The 25,075-nt window shown below is 34.6% G+C and overlaps 1 protein-coding gene across 1 annotated transcript in view; it reads left to right on the top strand.

The window, feature by feature from the left end:
• TMEFF2 (transmembrane protein with EGF like and two follistatin like domains 2) overlaps positions 1–25,075 on the top strand; it is a 245,212-nt gene that overhangs the window by 107,095 nt on the left and 113,042 nt on the right. The window contains exon 5 of the mRNA XM_061203502.1: positions 21,169–21,265. Coding sequence (XP_061059485.1) covers positions 21,169–21,265 — 97 coding nt within the window. The remainder of the gene's footprint in view (positions 1–21,168; positions 21,266–25,075) is intronic.

The raw sequence follows: 25,075 nt of genomic DNA, 5'->3' as shown, positions 1-25,075 counted from the left end.
ACCTTAACTAAAAAATACTTTATTGCTAAAAAATGCTAACCGTCATCTGACAATGCAAAGTTGCTACAAACCTTCAATTTGTTAAAAAAAAAAATGCAATATCTGTGAAGTGCAATAAAGAGAAGCACAGTAAAACAAGATATGCCTGTACTCTGATCTCCATGATGACAGGGACTTGATTTAGCTCACTGCTTTATCCCTATTACTACTAGATACAATGTGTTCAGTAAATACTACATATTAGTTTCTCAAATATAACAAAGCAATATGTATATTTTAATAAAGAAATGTTATAAAATACCCATAAACATTAACTTTAAAAATTACCATTTTTCTTGTCTCTGCAAGATCTATTTAGTGTTTTTTATTCAACAAATATTTCCTAAGTGCCATACCATTTGCCAGTTAATATGTGGGTAACTAGGGCACAGAGCAAAATAAAAAAACAGCCAGTGAGCCAAAAAGTTCTTAGCCACAGAGAAACCATAGAGGTAGTTCCTTCCATCTTTCTTTCCTTCTTTCCTTCCTTCATGTACAGAATACAAAGTCAAACTAAAAGGATAAAATGACATCCTCAATATCTCCCACGCTATTTGAATTAATCTGGAAAAGTTACCAGTTGAAATCTCCTTTTCACCAGCCAAGGTTAGCTTCCTCAATGTGTATTTTAATGTTTAAAATAAATATTTTGCAATTAGGGTGAAATATGTTAGTGATGGCTGCAGAGACTGAAGGCTTCTATTTATTCAGATACCCATTTATCTCCAAAATATCAAGGTAATGGCAGATCCCCAGCTTATCACCATTTCTAGGTGTGAACACGGAATTAAATCTCTCTATGCCTTCAGTTTGCTTTAATCTCCCTCCTCAACCTGTTAGTACTCATGAGAGGCCTGCTGCTGTCAGTTGGGAAGATAATTCTTCAGTAGGAAATTTTCAGCCACCAAAAATCAGATCAATAATCTACTGCTCAAGGCTCCTATGTTGTCTTGGTTTACATTCACATGGCTAAGTTTATGTATGGAACAATTAGGTCCCCATGAAAAGGAAACATTTTTGCAAGGATATATGCTAAGTAGTATGTATATATTAGTGCTGTTTTCTAGGCACAGTAACTAATCTCATTGTATGAGGTAGGCATGCTAACCCAAACTATAAATATAATTGGTAGCCAGAGCTTTGGACAGAGGAACCAAAAATGTTCATTAAAAGCACATTTACTCTATTATGCCTCCTTCTGTTCATCTAATTGGTGAGCTTCAAGCCACAGTAATACTGGTTCTCATTATCAGGATGTTCAGAGATTAAATTAGAAGACAGCTATGTTTGGGGCACTTGAGAGGTTTTATTAATTAAGAATTTCTGTTATGCTTATTTCTAATCAAGGGACATTATATACAAAAGTGACACACATAGTCAAACCACACAGGCAGGTCTCATGGTAAGATATTCTCTCCATTTCATTGGAAGATGAGAATGAGAGTCATGCCATCTCTTATTCTATATACGTTGAAAGACTCTAAAACAAAAACACTGGATTGGGAAGATCGATTCGTGAATGCTATTATATGCCGTACTTGAATTATGCATCTTTCTAGAGAAGTGCTCTAAACGTTCCATGCTGAGCAAAATGTTCCATATCCACCTTGTCCGATACAGTAATCACTAGCCACGTGTTGCTATGAATTTCTTGAAATGGAACTAGTGCGACTGAGAAACTGGATTTTAAAATTTTATTTAGTGTTAATTAATGTAAATTTAAATAGCTACAAGTAGCTACTGGCTACTATATTGGACCACACAGTTCTAGAGCATTTGATTTCTAATTTTTAAAAGACTTGTTTTTTACAGTCGAAATGTAAAAGAGAGCTTTCAGTAAAATATTAACCAAAAATATATAAAATAAATCTAGCTTCATTATCATATCGACAAATATTTATAGGATATTTAAAGATCACCCCACCAAAGTGGATTTTCTATGTTGCCATAAAATTCCTCCAAGAAGTTTAGAGACAAAACTCAGTACATTTCCAGCCTTCTTGCCACCACATCTTCCTCAGCACATCAGGATTTTGGAATTTGTGGTTTAAAATGTTAAAACTAAGTATAATCATTGCTTGGGCAAGTCAAACATTCTCAGAACTAGTAGCAGAAACTTAAGACAGGTTGAGACTCAGGTTTGCATATGCCATGTCAAGTGACATTAACTTCTCTACTGGCTTATTAGAAGAAAGATTTGATGTCTGGAAGCAAAGACATGAGATTACTATAGTCTCCCCCTCTTTTCACCAGCCAACTATTTGACTTATTTGATGAGTGATCTCAGACAACCCTCTCAGGCACTGAACCATCAGAGAGTTATGTTGCCAGGTGATAAGAAAGCTTCAGAGATACCTAAATCTTCTTTTACCACTGGGAGTTTTATCTTTTCTGGAATAAAGAACATTTTTATGTATGATGTTTCTATCTGGATAGCCATAGGAATATTCAGAAAAGATTTACAGCTTTAAATCAAATTCATACTGACAAGGACCTTAAAACTTCATGAAATTTACCAAGAATATGTGAGACAACGCCTTATTTTTATTTGTTTTTTATATTTTGTTTCCCAAAGATTGAAGGAGCGGCTAATGTATTATACATTGAGAAGTCCATTAATCTTTTGATTAGCATTTGTTTTCCTGTATTTTCCTTAGAGACAAACGAACAAATGAGGAATGTACTTAATTTGATCTCTGGAGTAATTGTAGATATGGATATTGTATCATTTAACAGATGCACTAAACTAGTACGTTTTTTAATGTACATTTCTATGCACCAAGAATGCAACTGGCTTCTTAATTTTATTGAAGTTCTTGAACTGAATTTTATTTTTAATCTAATGTGTCTACTGATCATATATCGTCTTGGGTTTTTTTAGTAGAAGCTAAGTCCAAGTAATTTATCTTTAAAAAAAATTGAAATCCTTCCCAGTTACAATAAAAGTGATGTGAAACCCGCTTTAAAAAACATATACTATGCGAGTGACACTCTTGGCTGTTCTATCCCACCCACAGATCTCTCTCACTATGCAGAGGCTTTCACTAAGGAGACTTCATTGTTTATAGTTTATTCACCGTGCCCTGTGACTCTGCCAGGTGTAGCTGATATATAATAGAAGCTGTCTTTAAAACACATCTTCCCATTTAGAAATTCTTCACCCGAATATTTTTTCCATTCCTTTGCACTAGCCCATATGTACACAAACAAATCACCGCCTCAGCCGTCTGACCCTCTCTTAAGAGTGAAGCTAAGGTACATGTTTTCTTGAAATCCCTTTTTAGGCAAAGGAATGTAGTTAACAACCTTTCTCTGTGACCTGCTTGTCAAGCTGTGTGGGAGCAGAGGAGGAAGGAAACTGTTGTCATGAAAGACAGCCCATGTTTCTGAAGGAATTTAACAACCCAGGAAAAGTCCTCTTCATTTTGATACGTGTATTTGTGTTGGTGGAAAGTAGTTCTATATGGAGGTGGTTTTCTTAAAAATGAATATGATGCAGTAAAGATAGTATTAGTCCCTACATACTACCTCCATATTTAGGAGTATTTTGAAAGAAATGGTGTTTAGTACATTGTTTCACCACCCCCTATCTCTTCCATTTAAAAAATCTGTCAATACCAGTGCTTGTACAGCTGCATAATTCCATAAGAACGGTGCTTCAGACACAACACAAAGAAAAATCAATTGAGTTGCTTTTCCAATTAGTTGCTATATATCGATGTTTCACAAGACTTAAGTATTTCTTTTCATTAACATTTTCTTTGAATCACACTACACATTTTTCAAGGGAAGAACCTTCTATTCATTTTATCTGATCTAAAAATACAAATATGCATGAAGAAATCTAAGCGGCATTGGGGAAAATGAAAGCAACAGTACAGAATGTTGCGTGGGTATGAATTTGGGCAGGAAGCAAAATGTGTTTTGAGATAGGAAAAAAATGTTTTTCCATTTGGGGATACCCCAAATCAGCCACAGTCCAACCTTCATGTCAAAGGACTTTAAGGCATTAAAAGCATGCATGTGAACATAGCTTTTAAAATACCAATAATTATCAGGAAATAGTTCCTGTATGCTCTGAGAAAGTAAAATTAGGCCTATTTAAGGATACAAGAATTTAGTATATTCTTGCACTTTTTGATAGTTATTATCAGTATTAGCTCTAGTGAAAGAGTAAGATGAAATTGTCTTAAATGTTTCAACAATTTTCTCTTGTCTTCTGCCCAGTGGCAGCACAACACCCCTCCAAACCTTATCTATTGCTGCTCTACTTTTCCACCTCAGGCCATACATTTCTGGCTTCCTACTGTCATTTTCAGACTACCATCAATGCAATCTGGCACTGCACTCAATAAACCACTTCTTATTCAAAACTCATGCTATTTGCTGATACCACCTTTTCCCCACACTTTTGGTATAACCTGCTGAACTTCCCATTACTGCCATTTTTCTCAATGATTTGGCACTTGGTTTACTTTCATATATTCTATTCCAGGGTAACCATCAGTAGTTGGGTACTTGGGAGTTGCTGGTGAGTTCCATCAACAGAATGGAACAGATGGCATCCATGCCTCTTAACCTCATTCCCTGACATACTCTGGTTGTGCTAGGTTATGCAAGGTTATGTGGTAGTAACAAACATCCCCCTAAACTTAGTGGCTTCAAAGAATCAAGGTTCATTTCTTATTCTCACTCCATGTTCACCGCAGGTTGGCTGGGCGAGATACTATTTGGGGGCAGCTGGCTCTGCCCATTGCAGTCACTCAGGGACCCGGACAGAATGGACAGCTATCTTGAGCATTGACTTTCTACCTGCACCCAATCCATCAGTAAATATTGTCAGTTCTCTCTCCAAATTATGTGCCACATCTGACTGCTATTTACTATCCCCCTGTGATAGCCTCCTTTTCTGGCTCCCTTTCTTGCCCATCTTAGGCACCCTTCAGTAGTAGGGAAGGTCTCCAACCAGCAATTAAATCCTCTAGCCTGAATTGACTCGTGTCACTTCCACTCAACAACTCATTAGCCAGAACTAGTTACGTGGACTGTTCAACCACAGGGCATCCAAGATATGCAGTCTTGCCCTGTGCCTGGACATTTTAATGCACAACATTAATAACTATCAAGGGTATATCTGATATTTCTTCTCAACATTGGCCCCATGGTTCCTCAGTCTCCTCAACTTCAGTTTAGCTGTCTAGAAATGTGGTCATACCTTGTGTATTACCTAGAAGTACAATACAAAGATCTGGAATTCTGAAATTCCCCTCTCTGACCACTACTTTCTGTCATTTCCCAAGCCCTGTGCTAAGAATGGTTATAAAAGCAAATGAGACATACGAGTTGACCTTGAAAAATTCTCAGGACAATGGAAGAGTCAGGAAACCTCTACAATGTGAGACATTCTGAGAATGGGTGGGTGTACAAACCAAGAGCCCAACACAGACCAGGGATGAAGGAAGAGGGTGAAAGATGAGGACATCTTTCCTGAATGGTGTGATACTACTGCTGAATCTTCAAGTTAGAATCAGAATTAGCCACAGACGTGCCACTATAGACAGTGGAAACAGCATGTGTAGATGCCCAGCAAAGTGACAAGTAGCTATCAGCATAAAGAGCATGGCAGGGGTGCTAGAGATGAAGGTAGAGTGATAGGTTGGGGGCAAATCATGAAAGGCTTTGAATACAATGATAAAGGCTGTGGAATTTTATCCTGAAAGTATAGGGAAACTTTGAACTAAACAGGGTTGTATCATTATCAAGATTTGTGTTTTTAAAGTATCGTTCAAGTTTGCTTATTGACCAATATTTCATAGTCATTAGAAATACTTCACTGACCAAATTAAATGAACAATAGCAAAGCTTTACAAAAATATGTTTTTTTATTTTGTTATTAATTCCATAAATGAAACCCACAATGTTATAATAATACAAATGTTTTGATCTTTTAAAATGTTTCTTTCTTGGATTTATTACATTCATCCATATGTTTTTACTTATTCACCAAATTAAATCATATTTTTATGCCTGAGAATTTTAGCATATATGTATGTCCTTCAATATTATAATTTTTAAAACAAACATTAATCAGTAGTAATAAGCTACAGTCCCTGTTAAACCTAAATCTTTATGGTTTAGGCTCACCAGCAAATTTCCCCAAAACTTGAAGAATTTTTTTTTCCAAATCTGCAAAAACAAGGAAATTATTTTAGTTCCAATTATCATACAATTCAGGTGTAAGGCATGTAAAAAAGAAAGGTCCATGAATCTTGATGATACTATAAATGAAAGTGGTTTGAGTTTAAAAACTTAAAGTTTAGAAAATCAGTCTCATTATGAAATTCTAAATAGAGCATTGTTAATTTTTAAAAATTTATCTCTTTCCATTTATTTCTGGAAATCCTTGGCAATCTAATGGTGATAAAATTTTCTCTAAAATCCCATGCAATTTAAAAAAATCTAGATGTCTTTTCCACAATTATTCATTCCCTCCACTTTACAGTTTTAGACTGAGGTAATGGTTCTGTAAAGAAGTCATATTGATTAGCTTGAAGTCAATTTCTAACCTATTCCAGCACTCCAGCTTCCTTAGACCATTTTGTGGGTTTGGTTTGGTTTTGTGTTTTCTTTTTCCCATTTTGTGGAAGATGTTCATGTCTTCTTTCACATTTCAGATTGGATAATTCAGACCTTTTTATCCTTACTTTTGACTGTATATGTTTTCATTGCTTTCTATTGTTTATGTTGCTTTGAAATAATATAGGTGAAAGCACTTTTCCGGGAGCGGGGAGTGAAACTGAGCATAGTGGAGCCAGCCTTGCGTGGCTGCTAGTGGGGGCCGATTCCAAGATGGGGCATCACAAGAAAGGTGCTAGGGAATAGGTCATAAGTTACAGATTTTAAACCAGAGTTTGAGAGACAGCTGTAGACTGGAAAAAGGAATAACAAGAGTAGCCAAATTCCACCAACCAGAGCCAATAGGCAGAGAGAACTTGTAGAAATAAAACAAGGTCTCTCAATATAGAACAAGTAGGGGTGGAGAAAAGAGTGTGGCTATATCTAACCCAAGACTGAAACTAATCACAAACACTGAAGTCCAGCCCTGACATTCTTCCCATTATTTTGGCTACTGTGATTCCAAAAATTAGGGACTGGATCTTTAATAGCAAAAATAGGCTGGAAATATTATAGACAATTCAGAAAAATTATTGCTACAACTACCAATTCTATGAAATACCTTGACCTCTTAAAATTGACTTCATTATTACTGCTGCTCTTTTATTATGTTGGCCAACTTATATCAATAAGTTATATATTTAAACCAGCCTTGATCTTTATAAGTTTTACTTTTAAGTCTCATTTAGACTTGGAAATTAGACTTAGATAAGTATGTTTTTCAGACTTTACAGTAAAATCCAATGCCCATAACAGGCAAGTAGAAAAAGAAAATGTAAAGCTCTTATTTTATTCTTATCTTCATCAATAAGAACAAAATGATCACTTTAGTGCTTTTTTTGTTCCAAGATCCAGTGTACTAGAACAAAGAGCCTAGAGCTCTTTGGGAAATTTCTGAGGTGACCTATCTGAGACTTCTCATCCGCTTCTTACCTGCTCTTCCCTCAATCCTTTTAGTCCTTCATATAAGTAACCAAATGAGGATGTTTTGGTGCAAGACCTCTTCTACAAGTTTCTCAATATTTTTATTTCTCTATTTCATTATGTTGTTTTGTGATTCTTATTTCCCTGCTCCCTCAAAGACTCCTACTTCAGTATCACTATAAGGCCACTCACAAGGGCCAAAAATTCACGTTTGTGATGCCCAGGCTTGGACTTCCTTCAAAGAACTTTCTTACTTGGAATAAGATAATGAGTTTACTTCAACCTTAACACTTCCTTAGTGTTAACACCTTAGGGTGGCAGAGCAATTTAGAGGGTGCAAAGCACTTTCACATGTCCTCCTGTTTAATCTTCACCACAGCCTGTGAGCAAGCAGGGCAGGCATCTCATTTTACAAATAAGAAATCTGGGGATCAAGAAAAGACTCTGGGCAACCCAAATCCAGCTCTCCTAGCATTACCCCTGAACTTTGCCTATCATGTAACTGCCTTTAGATTACTTCATGTCATTTTCAATTTTAAATGATATGATCAGATTTGCATTTTAATAAGATACATGGGAGATATATTTAAGAGAGGCAAGTTTGCAAGTGCAGAGATCAGGTAGTTAGAAGTTTAGGCAAGTATGATGAGGATCTGAACTAGTAGTGTGGTGATGGAATGGGAAAATAGGAAAGAAACATGACATGTAAGTTGTTACCAGGTTGCAAAGCCCCTCTACCAAAACAAACATTAAGTAGGTTAGAGTTGACTGTATTGGCAATTTAGTCTTTATTTGATGATTCAAATAAAACTTTCTATATCACAAAATGCCTTGAAGTTATCAATACCAAAATTCATGTACTAATGACATACAGAAGTGCAAGTTAATAAAGCTATATCTTTGTTATCAGAGATTTACTAATTAGAAGAATTAAACACAAAGTTGGAAAGCAACAAATTAATGTTGAAAAGACTTAGAAAGACTTTGGTCTTTCTTCATTCACATTCAGTCCCTTATATTTCACATTCTCTTCCTATCACATCCTCTCAACTGATAACCATTCTTTTGAGTACAAATACAATACAGGCAATAAATGCAACCAAAAGATATATATTTCATCCTCCCCTTTCCAGTGTCACCTCCTTCCTACATCTGTACCCACATACTCTGCCATCCCTCCTCGAGCAGAAGACATGTTTGTACCTCTAAGACCAACCACTGCACCTGTTTGTAAACCCATCCCTTCTTAAGGACATTGCTTCTGTGATTATCCCCTTTCTCTTCTGCATAAATTTGTTCTTTTATGCACCATCATTTCTCTCAGCATGACAATGATGCTTCGACTCCATCCTTCCATAAAAAACCCCTTTCTTGACCATACATCATTTTCCAACTAATGCCTCATTCTCTGTTTTCCTCATCACAAATCTGTGCAAAAGTATCAAGTACATTTACTGTTTCCACTTACTCTTAGTCTTTTCTCAATATCCTCTAATTGGAATTCGGTACCCTCTATGCTTTACAGTAGCTCATTCAGCCCAAGTCAGTGTTCATCATTTACCAATAAAAAATACATTTCTCACCTTTTAGGCATTTAATATGGAAAAAATTTAATTATTTTTATGAATTTACATAAAATGATATAAATTAATTACACTGAGAATAATAAAAGTATTTTTGCATATAATTATCATATGATTGATACAATAAGAGTTTCATGAAGTCTTGGCATGGTAACGTTCTCAGATGAATTCTGCCATGCCTGATATCAAGCTGAACAAGATTTTTTGTCTTTTCTTCTTTCCTTCCTTCCATCCTTCTCTCATTTCTTCTTTCTTTACTTCATTGTCTTTCTTCTTTTTTCTAATCAACTGAGTATCTTCAGTTCTAACTCAGATAGGACTGAGTGAAATCAGTCAGACTTAAATGATGACAATAGAATTTTGCCTCAACATAGTAACATTGTATTAATCTCTTAAATTTTTTTAAGCTGTGCAGAAGATAAATTATATGTGATTTCTAAAGAATCTGTGTCAAGCTCTAGCAAACTAGCTTAATTATGAAAAATTAAACTTTCTGTAATGATCTCTTGTTTTGAGTGTTTAATATAGAATTACATTTGCTCAGTCATGAGCTTGGTTGTTTTAAACCATTTTGTGTAATTTGTGTAAGTGTAATTTCAGCCTTCCTTTAGTTTTTTGGCATTTAAACCACTTAAAAATTATCAGTGGGTTTGTACTTCTTTTAATTAAAAAGAAGCAAAGATAATGAATTTCTTTCCCAAAATCTGAACACATCTTACTGCATATGGCACTGATACACATATAAAATTAATCTGTGTTAGTTTTGTAAATAGCAGATCAAAATGCTACTTCTTTTTGTTTTAGCATTTCAATAATATGTAAGAGTGTACTTGTTATTCACATGACAAATATCATCACATTTTAATATGAATAAAAAGAAAGTACTTATTTTTCTTTAAAGTCATTGAGGTTTCTAGGGAAATGTTGGAAAATGTAAAAGAGAACATGACTGTAGCTCAAAAACAACAGCTTAGAATTGTCTGAGCCTCTAGGAACTGTCAGCAGCTTCCATCATTTAAATTCAACTTACATGTGGGAGAGGCATGTGAGAGGTAAAACTGGCATACAAAAGGCAAAATAGACAAGTTGTACAAATTAAAAAATGGAATGGAGGGTTTTGATTTAAAATTTTCTTTCTATTCTTTAAGTGGAATTTTTCCTTCATCAGAGGATAAACTCAAAAGTTCAGCTTTTTGGTGATAATGAGACAGTAATGTATGTAAGTTATTCAGAAAGAAAAATTGCTGTTTATAATTTTATAATCAAAGTAATTTTAGTTACAACAGATATATTGAATGGTATCACTGACAAATCCTTTATCTATGTAAATAAAGTGGAAAAAATTACATGCCTCCCAAGGCATGATTACTTTGTCATCTTACCTATTTAAAAAACAAAAACAAAAAACACTGACTACTGGATTGATATTGACTCTAAAATACAAAAAAGAAAAAATGCATTCTAAATTTTGAAAACTTCAGATTAAGGTCTATATAAAATTTGTGTAAATTTATTTTTCAACTTTGCAATAATTTAAATGAGTGTAGAACCAGTCTCCATGAATCATATTTAATGGGAATGTAAATTGATACAGCCACTATGGAGAACAGTATGGAGGTTCTTTAAAAAACTAAACCCAAGAGGGTTCCCTTTTCTCCACACCCTCTCCAGCATTTATTGTTTGTAGATTTTTTGATGATGGCCATTCTGGCCGGTGTGAGGTGATACCTCATTGTAGTTTTGATTTGCATTTCTCTAATATTGAGCATCCTTGCATGTGTTTGTTGGCAATCTGTATATCTTCTTTGGAGAAATGTCTATTTAGGTCTTCTGCCCGTTTTTAGATAGGGTTGTTTGTTTTTTTGATATTGAGCTGCATAACCTGCTTGTATATTTTGGAGATTAATCCTTTGTCAGTTGCTTTGTTTGCAAATATTTTCTCCCATTCTGAGGGTTGTCTTTTTGTCTTGTTTCATCTTGTTTATGGTTTCCTTTGCTGTGCAAAAGCTTTTAAGTATCATTAGGTCCCATTTTTTAATTTTTGTTTTTAATTTCCATTTCTATAGGAGGTGGGTCAAAAAGGATCTTGCTGTGATTTATGTCATAGAGTGTTCTGCCTATGTTTTCCTCTAAGAGTTTGACAGTGTCTGGCCTTACATTTAGGTCTTTAATCCATTTTGAGTTTATTTTTGTGGATGGTGTTTGGGAGTGTTCTAATTTCATTCTTTTACATGTAGCTGTCCAGTTTTCCCAGCACCACTTATTGAAGAGGCTGTCTTTTCTCCATTGTATATTCTTGCCTCCTTTATCAAAGATAAGGTGACCATATGTGCATGGGTTTATCTCTGGGCTTTCTCTCCTGTTCCATTGATCTATATGTCTGTTGTTGTGCCAGTACCCTACTGTCTTGATTACTGTAGCTTTGTAGTATAGTCTGAAGTCAGGGAGCCTGATTCCTCCAGCTCCATTTTTCTTTCTCAAGATTGCTTTGGCTATTCAGGGTCTTTTGTGTTTCCATACAAATTGTGAAATTTTTTGTTCTAGTTCTGTGAAAAATGCCATTGGTAGTTTGATAGGGATTGCACTGAATCTGTAGATTGCTTTGGGTAGTACAGTCATTTTCACAATGTTGATTCTTCCAATGCAAGTACATGGTATATCTCTCCATCTGCTTGTATCATCTTTAATTTCTTTCATCAGTGTCTTACAGTTTTCTGCTTACGGTTTTCTGCATACAGGTCTTTTGTCTCCTTAGGTAGGTTTATTCCTAGGTATTTTATTCTTTTTGTTGCAATGGTAAATGGGAGTGTTTCCTTAATTTCTCTTTCAGATTTTTCATCATTAGTGTATAGGAATGCAAGAGATTTCTGTGCATTAATTTTGTATCCTGCTACTTTACCAAATTCATTGATTAGCTCTAGTAGTTTCTGGTAGCATCTTTATGATTCCCTATGTATAGTATCATGTCATCTGCAAACAGTGACAGTTTTAGTTCTTCTTTTCTGATTTGGATTCCTTTTATTTCTTTTTCTTCTCTGATTGCTGTGGCTAAAACTTCCAAAACTATGTTGAATAATAGTGGTGAGAGTGGGCAACCTTATCTTGTTCCTGATCTTAGTGGAAATGGTTTCAGTTTTTCACCATTGAGAATGATGTTGGCTGTGGGTTTGTCACATATGGCCTTTATTATGGTGAGGTAAGTTCCCTCTATGCCTGCTTTCTGGAGAGTTTTTATCATAAACGGGTGTTGGATTTTGTCAAAAGCTTTTTCTGCATCTGTTGAGATGATCATATGGTTTTTCTCCTTCAATTTGTTAAGATGGTGTATCACATTGATTGATTTGCATGTATTGAAGAATCCTTGCATTCCTGGGATAAAACCCACTTGATCATGGTGTATGATCCTTTCAATGTGCTGTTGGATTCTATTTGCTAGTATTTTGCATCTATGTTCATCAGTGATATTGGCCTGTAGTTTTCTTTTTTTGTGACATCTTTGTCTGGTTTTGGTATCATGGTGATGGTGGCCTCATAGAATGAGTTTGGGAGTGTTCCTCCCTCTGCTATATTTTGGAAGAGTTTGAGAAGGATAGGTGTTAGCTCTTCTCTAAATGTTTGATAGAATTTGCCTATGAAGCCATCTGGTCCTGGGCTTATATTTATGCATATTTATACCTTGTTTTTTGTGGGGGTTTTTTGTTTTTGTTTTTAATTGAAGTATAGATGATTTACAATGTTTCAGGTGTACAGCAAAGTGATTCAGTTATATATATATTGTTTTTCAGATTCTTTTCAAGTATAGGTTATTACAAGACATTGAATATAGTTTCCTGTGCTATATAATAGGTCCTTGTTGTTTATCTATTTTTTATATACTAATGTATATCTCTTAGTTACAAATTTCTAGTTTATCCCTCCCCACTTCCCCCTTTAATAACCATTAGTTTGTTTTCTATGTCTGTGAGTCTATTTCTATTTTTTCCACACTCTCTCCAGCATTTGTTATTTGTAGACTTTTTGATGATGACCATTCTGACCTGTGTGTGGTGAAACCTCATTGTAGTTTTTATTGGCATTTCTCTAATAATCAGCGATGTTGAGTATCTTTACATGTGCCTGTTGGCCATCTGTATGTCTTCTTTGGAGAAATGTCTATGTAGGTCTTCTGCCCATTTTTTGATTGGGTTGTGTGTGTTTTTGATATTGAACTGTGTAAGTTGTTGTATATTTTGGAAATTAACCCCTTGTCAGTTGCATTGTTTCCAAATATTTTCTCTCATTCTGTAGGTTGCTTTTTTGTTTTGTTTATGGCTTCCTTTGCTGCACATACTACGCTTAATGTGTATACTATGCCTAATTTAAATGGGACAACTTATATATCTGTCAAAGTGATGTGCTAGAGCTACATGGAGAATAAAATGGGAACCGTGAATAGACTGGGAAAGGTAGTGCTATGTTGGGAAAAAATGAAAATATAATAGAATAAACATGGCTTAACTATTGCAGAATATATGGTAATATAGAAAAGAAATAGTAAGACGTTCAAAGGGAGGTCTGGAGACAATTAAAAGCAGATCTAGGGTTGTACAGTAATGCTACCAAAATCTGAGGTGTGGAAAATGATGTGAAAATATTTCCTTAGAATTTATTAATAACATTAATTCATGTCTTATTAGCCATCTTTCACTAGGTAAAGCTATAGTTACAAATGACCTCAAAACCTCAAAGGCTTACAGCATCAGTAAGTGACATAATTCTTGCTCCCATGGCTGTGGTCAACTATGGCCCTGCTCTATATATCTTCTCATTCTGGGATTGGTTGAAGAAACAGCTCCTATTCTGGATGTGTCTTTTTTTATGCAAAGGGAAAAAGCAAGAAAGTAGAAATCCACATGTTGGCTTTTATATATCTTCTCACTTCCACTGACATTTCAATGGCAAAAACAAGTCATAAGCCAATCAGTGATATCATGGAACTTCAAGTCATATGGCTATGGAGAGGAACGTATAATCCTTTTATTGGGAAAATAATTCAATCTACTATAAGTGTCATATGCCAATAGTGTCTTCCATGGAGAATGTGAGACTATACATAAGTCTTGAAAAGTTAGAGCAAATACATGTCAGCAGCCAAACAATCATTTAATGAGGACAGAAAGGAGTCTCCATTAGCACTGACATCTCTGGCGTTTTTCCTTTGAAATTAGAGTAGGATGGATGTTTAAAGTAAAACTAATTTTCAAAAGGAACATGAGTTTTATAGAACAGGTAGAAGTATGATATATGACAATAAGAATGCAAAGGGTGGACTATGGTAATTAAAAATATAGTATTTTAATCAAGTTTTTAAATTGTTCATGAAGTAATAGATTAGGATAATTTGAAGTTGTATATTGTAATCCTTTAAGCAGCCAACAAAATAATAACCCAAAAATATAACAAAATAATTATTAGAAGAGATAAGACAAGATAAATACCATAGAATATTTGATTTTCCTAAAAAAAAATGGCAGAAAAGGAAACAGAGGAAAACAAAAAGATTAGCTAAATATGAATCAAACACCAAGTTGGTAGACTTAAAAACAAACATATCAATAATTACATTAAAGTAAATGGACTAAATACCCTGATTAAATGTAGACATATTCAGACTAGATAAAAAAGTAAAATCCAACTATATATTATTTACAAGGAACACTCTTTAAACATAACTTAATGAACAGGTTGAAAGTAAAAAGATAGAAACAATAAGCAAAAGAAAGCTGGTGTGGTTATCTGAATATCAGAACAAAGTAGACTTCAAGATGAATAGTGTGACCAGAGAGTAAAAGGGTGCATTTCATAATGCTAAAGGGTCACTTATTAAAGAAGACATAAGACTACTAAATGTTTATAAACCCAATATCAGAGCTCCCAAATACAAGATGAAACAAAAGAACAAAACAAAAGAGAACTAGAAACAGTTTTACTGTCACCAGTAGAGATTTTAGCACACCTTTCTCAGTAATAGATAGAACAATTAAACAAAAAATCAATACAGTTATGGGTGATTTGGACCATCAACTTAAGCTATTAATATTTACAGAAAATCACTCCCCACAAGAGGTTACAACTTCTAAGATGCACATGGAATAGTCAAGAAGATAGATCATATTCTGGCCCATAAAACACAAGTTTTAATAAATTTCAAAGGACTTAAATTAAACAGAATATTTTCTTTAACCATGATGGATAGATCACCATGGATGGATTTTTTTATAACATCTTGAACACGAGACACAGAGCTGTCAAACTCCAGAGAGATTTGTTTCAAAGCCTGTACAATCAGGCTGAGCTCTTTTCAATACTTCAGACTTTTCAGGACTTCAAAACAATTTACTCTTGCAGCTCACACAATCTACTTTTTATTTCAACTCTCATCCAGGTTGATCATTTGATTGAATTTTGCATTGGCGGGGGGGAGGAGTAAAAAGATATAAAAGTCTTCCTACCTAACTCTAAAGTCCTTTGAATTTAATGGAACCTTATGCTATATGTTTATCACTTTCCTTTTAATGTTAAGACCTTGAGTGGCTCTTGGAAGCCTGCATTTCTCTGTGTCCTTAAGACCACACAACTCTTTTGTATATTCAAAATGATTCCCAATGAATTTTGGATATTTAAATTAAAGATAAATAAAAATAATGTACCTTTGAAAGCCCTCAAATATTTGGAGGTTAAAAAAATACACTACTAAATAATCCTTGGGTCAAAGAAGAAATCTTGAAGGATATTACAATATATATTTTCACAAAAATACATGAAAACACAACATATTAATATTTGTGGGATGCAGCTACAGCAGTCTTTAGGAGAAAATGTACAGATTTAAATACCTAAATTAGAAAATAAGAAAGGTATAAAATCAAGCACTTCTTCCATTTTAAGAAACTAGAAAATAAACTCTAAGTATATAGCATAAAGGAAATAATAAGAGTAGGAAGCAATAAAATAGAAAATTTAAATAGCCTTGTATAAAGAAATGAAATAATAATACCAATCCTCCACAAACTCTTTCATAAAATAGAGGAAGTAGGAACACTTCCCAACTCATATCATGAGGCCATTTTAACCACAATAATAAAACAAAATAAGAATACAAGAAAAGAAAATTACAGCCAGCATATCTTGTGAACCATAGACACAAAAATACTTACCAAAATACTAGCAAAAGGAATCCAGCTATATATAAAAAGGGTTATATACCGTGATCAAGTTTGACTTATCCCCAAAATGTGAGGTTGGCTTAACATATGGAAATCAATCAACATATTTCACCACACCGACAGGTCAAGAGAGAGAAATCATGTCCACGTGGTAAAAACAAAGAACCCCAACCTCTACTTCACGTTATGCACAAAATCCAATTTTAGATAGACCATAAACTTAAATGTAAAGTAAAATTTTAAAATTAATAAAAATGGGGAATAGAATAAAGCATAGAAGAATATCTTCATGAGCTTCGAGTAGAAGACTTCTTAGAAATGACACAGAAAGGACAAATCATAAAAGAAAAAAATTGATTTCATCAAAATAAAAATTTCTGCACATCCACAAAAAAAAAACAAAACATGTTCAAGAAAATAGACTGAGAAAATATATCCCAATACATGTATCTGACAAAAATTTGTACCCAAAATATATTAAAAATGTCTGTAACTCAAGAATTTTTTAAAAAAATGAATCAAACACCAAGTTGGGAGACTTAAAACCAAACATATCAATAATTACATTAAAGTAAATGGACTAAATACCCTTATTAAATGCAGACAGATTCAGACTAGATAAAAAAGTGACATTCCACTATATATTGTTTACAAGAATCACACTTTAGACATAAGTTAAGAAGCAGGTTGAAAGTAAAAAAGACAGAAACAATAAGCAAAAGAAAGCTGGTGTGGCTATCTGAATATCATAATCCCACTGTGAGGTATTTGTCGAAGAGAAATAACTTGTGTGCACAAAAAGTCTTTTACAAGAATATTTACAACAGCTTTATTCATAAGTATTCAGTTATTGTTTCCAGCCAGTAACTGGAAACAACAAGATGTACTTCAACAAGAAAATGGAAAAATAAGCTGTGGTATATTCACTCAATAGATTACCAAGCAATAAAAAGAAATAAACTACTGATACAGGCAACTACCTGAATTCATCTTAAAAACTATGATGCCAAGTGGAAAAAGTTGAACACAATAATTACATATTGTATGATTCCATTGATGTAATATTCTAAAATAGTCCATCTGTGGTGACAGATCGGATTACTGACCAGCCTATATGTAGAGACATAGTAGTGGTAGGGAAACGGCTGAGAAGGGCAGAAGCAAACTTTCTGGAATCATGGAGTTGTTCTTTGTCGTGGCATGCATTCCTCAAAATTGACTGAAAGATATGAGCATTTCACTGAATGTAAATTTTAGTGAAATTTTGAACCAAATAAATGACATTGAATAACTGTGTGTCTGAACATTATATTTCATCATGTTTTCAGAAATAGTATAACATAGGTTAGGAATATTATAAGAGGCCCAGGAGGCATTATAGTGAGTTAGGAAGAGAACTGGGCCCAGTGGGCGGGCACACCCCCACTGATTTGGGCCAGAACAAGGTCATGATAAGGGAATTTTGGTAACAATTTTCCGGATGAAACCACGAGGGCAGGGAGAGTTTGAGAGAGAGGTAATTTGATCATCTCTTATAATGCTCCAATCCAGAATCTTCTTAAAGGAATTAATTAAATCAGTTTTAACTGTAGGGTAGCATATTAGGTATAATATGCTTTCAGGAGCTCCGCCTCCCTTGCTCCTCAAATTTCCCTCAGTCACACGCTGAAACCTGTTTTTATAGAATAAAGGGAAATAATTCTTTTTTTACTTTACAACTCAAAATAAAAGGCTTAAAATGCAAGTGCATGGTTAAAATAATACTTTAGGATAAATGAATTTCATTCCTGCATAATCAGCGGATGAATGCAAATAATTAAGCACCGATCCTTCCTGTTTCTGATACTGTAAAAAGAACAGGAAAAAGGAACACTCCTGGTTCAACACATACTTTCTGAGCATCTAGCATGTGCTAAATCAATAGTGTTCAAGCTTTTGTGACTGTGACCTTTAGTAAGAAATGAAATTTACATTGCAACGCTGGATGGATGTACATATGTATAACTAAAACAGTGTTATAAAATAAAACCTATACTTGCTAAATAAGATGCACTCTGTGTTTTCTATTCCAGTATATTCTGCTTCATGTACACAAAAATGTTTACAAAAATGCTGATAGTGACCCACTGACTCCATTTCACTTACCCACTAATAAATTGTGAATTGTGATTGGAAAAATGCTGTGCTAACCTTGCTACTCAAAATGTGGTCTGTGGACCAGCATCATCAGTTACACCTCACACTTACTGAATCAGAATCTTCATTTTAACAAAACCTCCAGGTGCTTCCTGTGTACTTTAAAGTGACAGAAGTCCTGTGCTAGACATTCACTGCATGAGGAAGATGTTTGGGCCAGAGGAAGTCTTTTCAGTATTGTTTAGGGCAGAGATTCTTAGGGATGTGTTTTTTAAAGTATACATATCCAAGCCTCGAGCCTACAAATTCAGTACCTCCTAGGATATCTCAGGGCATTTATCTAAAAAACAATACATAAATGAACAAACCAAATCTACCAGAGCTTCTGAGCCCACCCCTATTTAAGAATCTTGGTCTATAGTGTTAAATGAAGCAGTGTAACTGATTTGTTTGTTTACTACAAAGGTGCAAATCTGTGCTTCAGGAAATATGGAAAGATTTTACTTTATTTTTCACTGTGATTGCTTCACATTTTATTCCCAGAACGTTTATTGATAGAGGTTTTGCTACTGCTACTTCTGGGTTTACTTCTCCGTGTGGGAGAATTTCCAAACATCTCTAGTCTACCAATAACTGCCCTTTTATAGAAATGTAATGTGACTTCCAGTAGAATTATTATTATTAGTTTTGCTGAGGTAGCACGATTCATCCCCTGGATTACTTCCAGTAGATCCCTAACCAAGGATCCCTGCTGCGAAAGAAGATAGGGCTGCCCATAAGTGGCTGTAACTGTTCATTAAGGACCTTCCCGTTGTGTTAGTATGTTTCCTGAGTGATGGGAAGTTTTAGTCTAGAAGCTGCTAATCTTGCTAACACTAAAAGGCTCTCTCTCCCATTAACAGCTTCTGTGTTGCATTAATAGTGAGAAAGTGATAAAGAGATGGACCTCAGCTGCTCAGTACCCCCTGAGGTGAGGTCCCCAGCTTCCTTCTTATCCCATAGTCCACTCTAATGGTCTCGCCTGTATTAAAATAATAGAGCGGATAATAAGTGCTGTCTATTTTAGCAGAGTCTAAAATTCCTTCTTCTTTCGGGGGAGGAACACCATTTTTTTAGACTTCCAATTTTAAAACTATACCATCAATACTTTTGCAATTGAAATTGATCTGTTTAATTCATAACTTTTTAAAAGTGCAGTGCAAATCAAGTACAGGGGAAAAAATGTTGCTTTGGAAAAAATAAATCTCTCTGTCTTTCCTGGAAAAACTATAAAATAGAGAACTGTCTTAGAGATGTCTTCTTGTTCTATTTTTATTTTCTGGTAAATCAAATCACTCATTTGCACAGCAGTAAATCGGAAAATCAAGGAATAAAGACCTTTGCTTTTGTAAATATTAATAACTCTCATGTTAATAGACAAAGAACAAATTATGAAAAATATCATATTAAAATAAAATAAGTAAGGTTAAATTTCTTAGGTTTAGGGTGCATGTTAATCAATGATGTTTTGTTAAAAACGTTATCTTATTAGGCTTCATAATGCTAGGAGCCAATGCCATACTTAATTGCCTCTGTTCTTTTTCTACTGAAAATGCATAACCTTTTGCAGAAGTGCACTTTTTAAGGATCTCTTGATTTAAACACATGTTTTTAGTATATAAGATGTCCATGGAATAAGATTATCTATGTAGTACTTAGGTTGTTGCAATTTTTCATCTATAAGCGAAACTATTTTTGCTTCCAACTACATATTTTTTTAATTGGGTAAACAGTAATCCATCATCTCAAAAGTGTTGCTCAGATTTTTATTTCTTGAACTCAAATACTAAAATTTTTTTCTTGATTTACACTATTCTTTCCTGATTTGAAAGCTTAATTTTATAATTAGGTTGTATATAGTATATTTTTACACTTGTAATTTATGTGTATAAAAAGGACCAATATCAATAATCATCATCAGCGACAGTATATATTTTTTAAATGAAATATATGTTCATAGCCCTCATAGAAGAAATCACTATGATGAGCTCTGCGCAACATTTATGTAAGATTCAAGAAATTACTGTAAAAACCAATTAAAAGATGTTTTCTAAAAACATAATTAGTATATTTTTCCTTATAAGTACTTAGCATCTTGGGGGGGGGGGAAGATATCTAAAAAGTCAAGACTGCCCATCTAAATTTTTTAAATTATGTATTAAAGCGTTTGAATGAAAAAAAATCTATAATTTAAGAATGAGAAAATGTCAAGTATTTTATAGACACTAGGTTTTTCCTCTAGGCAAGTAACAATCTAAATTCCTTTTAATTAAGTAACTCTTTCATATGGTCTATTAGCCAAACAATTTTGATAAATCCAGTACACTCTCGTTTGTTTTATTTTCTTGTTAAAAGAATTATTCACCACATACCAATGGCTAGCATATTATTGTTAGTTTTCTTCAAATTTAGGGAAGAAGGGAGCCGAATATGACAATCTTAATGGAGCTCCAATAGCAAAGAAGTCCATTGGAAAAGTAGCAGGTTTCATATAGAATAGTCTTGAAGTTGTTGGTATTGTGCACACTTATCTGAATTCCTTTTGTTCACTTTCTTCTGTCCTATAGTCCATGAAGGCTCAGGAGAAACCAGTCAAAAGGAGACATCCACCTGTGATATTTGCCAGTTTGGTGCAGAATGTGATGAAGATGCCGAGGATGTCTGGTAATGTGCTATTTTATTCGTTTAAAGAAAATAATGACAATAATTAATTTCTTTTTACTTTATCAATTATTTCCTAAAAGAAGACATCTTCAGCAGTTTTTTTTTTTTTTTAATCCAGTTCTCATGGGGGTAAAAAATGAGGGCTACAATAACAGCAAGGACTTTCTGAAGCTGAACTAAAAGTTGGGTCAGCCAAGCAGCTGCCCAGGGCATTACTTGATAAGGTACAATAAGATATCACCGAGACCCCCAAATACTGTCAATGTTAAGAGATGGAGAGAAAAATCATACTTACCAGAACATCTGTCAAAAAGCATGGTCAAGAAACAATGGATAGTTGCTAATCTGCTCCTAAAATGGTGGATCTGGGTAACTGCACAGATTTTACTTAAAGGGTATGCATATGCACTCCCATAGCTGAATTAGGGAGATGGTAGGGCAAGGAATAATCTTTGAGCCACCCTGTAGGATCAACTTCTCCCTTCACCCAAGCAATACTCAGCTTCTCCTATAAAGATATGCTGAACAGATTATGAATAATATTCATTATTTTGAATGGGTCCCAAAATGTTAGCCTTCTAGGGCAGCCACGTGTATTGGTCCTACCCTGATCTCATACCTAAAGTGAGAAACCCAAAGGTCTTTGTATGGCATGACAGTGGAAAGAGGCAGAATCTCTTTCTTTCTGTCTCTCTTTCTCTCTTTTACACACATATCTTTCAGAAAAACAACCAGGTGTCCTTTCATTTTTTTTTCAATATGCAGACTGTGTTTGCCTAGAGCAGTTAACAATCATTTTGATCGAAGTAGGTAAGGGAGTAAATCTTAAATGTTCTCACCACACACACAAAATATTGGTAATTATGTGAGGTGATGGAGGTGTTAGCTAACACTATGGTGGTGATCACACTGCAATATATAAGTGTATCAAACACGTTGTACACCTTAAACTTATACAATGTTATATGCCAATTATATCTCAGTAAAGTTGAGGGAAAAACACAATCATTTTCATCAGACTTTTGTGGGTAGAGGGGGCAATTCATCTAAGAAACAGAAAGAAAAAATTAAGGCAAGATAATTTTGGCAAGAATGAAACAGTCTGCACTTAAAACATTTTAGAATATTTTTGGATATAGATTAAATTGAGGATTCCAACTGAGCAAACTGAGCTTCTTAGGGTAAATTAACTAGGTACTTACAAGTAAACACTGCTATTGACTAGCCACATGAAATAGCCACCCATTAATAAAAGCAGATATCAGTAGGATTTCCATACCTGTTAAACATTTCTAGCCAATGGTCAGCTAGGAGTCAAGTCAGGGGGTGTATGCACTGGTTTGACCATCTTGAGGTAAACAGACATATGTTTTCTTAAGAACCTCCTGGACATCTTAATGGCTGATGAATTTTATGGTTCCCAAACCTGGCTGGGAATTTTTAAAACATATCGATTCTTTAGTTCCATGTCAAAATTAATGAATCAGGATTTCAGAGAAGTGGGGCTTAAAACTTTACTTGTCTAAAACTCCCCCAGATGGTTGTATAAATACTGCTCTAAGATAAATGACTGACTCAGAGAATCTTTCTCCTCCCTAAATGCTTTAAGGCTCTGTGTAGCCATAGTCATTATATATTAAGACACATTGATAAGAAATGTATCCTTAAAATATCTTGTTTTAATGTTTGCTGATGACTACATCTGTAGCTCAACTTTATTTTTAATGCTGTAAATTATCTTGCTGTCAGCTATTTTACTTTTTAAAAATTCACATGGGTCCCTAATTTTTTCTTAAGAATTTTCCATTCCCCATTCTTATCTCTTTAATGATCACCTTTAAGTGACATGGTTTCACTTTACAACTGCAAAGATTTAAGAAATGAGACAATAATAGCAGATAAAAATTACTGATTTCTTACTATGAGCTTAGTCTATTTGTATGCATTCTTTTTTTTTCTCAGTTATCTTCAAAATACCCTAGAGTAGATTCCATTATGATCACTTTACAAAGAGGAAACTGAGTTTTAAAATGTTTAAGTGGCAGAGCCAAGATGAAGATATGAGGTGAAAGTAACTAGAGGATGTTAGCATAACAATTCAACCAAAGATGCAATTAAAGTAATTCTTTCCTGTCATGTCTGGAATAATGAGATGGCCAGATTGCAGGCAGCTTAGATCCAGTGACTGAAGACCTGCAGGGTTAGAGCTGGTGACAAGAGAGAAGCCTGCAGCAGGCAATGGGAAAATGTCCAGGCAAGCAGTGTCACTCCTGGTATTCTAGCAAAAGTTTAGATCTCTGGTGTACAGGACAAGGAGATTTGGGCAAGGTAAGTGGCATCAGAAAGATTAAACAGCCATGGGTACTGGAGTTAGGAAAAGAAATTTGGTTACAACGGGAGCAAGGAGAAGGATAAGGCAGAACTTCAGTCATCAAGGAATTGGAAAGCTAATCAGGGGCAGATACTGGATAGATACCCACCTACCGGAACTGGTATATAAAGCCAAGCCTTGGCTACAAAAGGCTGGGACAAGCCCCTAGATCTCAGAAATAAATTACAAGGTCAGAATGAAGCCAGCAGCAAGGATGACTGGTTGCTGAATCAGTTAGCTTTTGGCTAGAACATCTTGTATGCCCCAAGCCTAGAGACAAGATTAGTTCCAAAATGCAGAATAAGGCTGAACCTCCAGATGGGGCTAAGTGGCCATAGCTGTGAAGATTAGAGGGATGCAGGGGGCAGGGAGCCAAGAAGATTATACTTCCCAGGCAAGAATGAAAAGTTGTTAGCGTTCAAATAAAATGTACTTAAAATGTCCAATGTAAGCAAGAAGGAATGGTGCTGAAATGATAAGCATATTGATTTTCATTTACATAAATACCTTTGCATGTTAACATATTGTATTTAGTTATGGCCATGAAGGGCAGACTGGAAACAGCTGAAGGACACAAGAATAAAGCAATAAATGAAATTAAATAGGCGTGGAATGAAAGAGGCTATAAAGTAAGATAAGAAGCAATAGGGGAGGGATCTGACTCTAGTACTAGTCAACTGAATCAGGGGAGCTTGATGTGCTATTGATTCTGGATGAAACCATGGCCAGATCCTGTCACAAACATAAAATACTGCATGTGCTATGTGGAAACAAAGAGTATAAGTCAGTGTTTAGTTTTATTTTTTCCCTTGACATTAACTAAACTACAATTTTATGCATACAAGTTCCTCAACCGTACATTATGAAATAATAACAAGATGTGAATAAATACTACTGAGAAACAATATTATTGTAACTGCAATATTGAAACAAATGTAAAAGATTAATTCCTGATTTTTCTTTAACCCTAGCCTAAGAAATTCGTATTTTACATTTTACCACAAGGGGTTAATCTAGCTATTCAAAGATATTCAGGTATTTTCTAGATGAAGGTAAACCTTTGTTAGAATTAAAAAGCCAGTACACAATCAGCTGATCTTGCTTTCATAGTTAGATGAGTTTTTGAGTCAAGAAGCAAGGTACATTGGACACAGGGAAGAAAAAAAAATAAATGGGGGAAGGGTAAGGAGAGTAGAGGAAAAGGAGAAAAAATAATAGAGGATGGCATTCATAAACGATGATACTAATAACATAAAATTTTAATGCCTTTATTTTGAGAAAAACAGATGGTTTATAAGCTTATACAAGCTCCTCCCTTATGTTCTATGATTTCCTTTCAAGGTTTTTCTCTTGCCTTTTTCTTCTTCTTATGGAGAACATCAAGGCTGTAGAAATAAGAAAATGGTCAGATTTCCTCAATAGGAAAGAAAGATCATTGC

Source organism: Eubalaena glacialis, chromosome 1 (assembly GCF_028564815.1).
Source record: "Eubalaena glacialis isolate mEubGla1 chromosome 1, mEubGla1.1.hap2.+ XY, whole genome shotgun sequence".
NCBI classification, from domain to species: domain Eukaryota; kingdom Metazoa; phylum Chordata; class Mammalia; order Artiodactyla; family Balaenidae; genus Eubalaena; species Eubalaena glacialis.
Note: the sequence above shows the minus strand (reverse complement) of the source record. Positions and strands in the feature narration are given on the sequence as shown.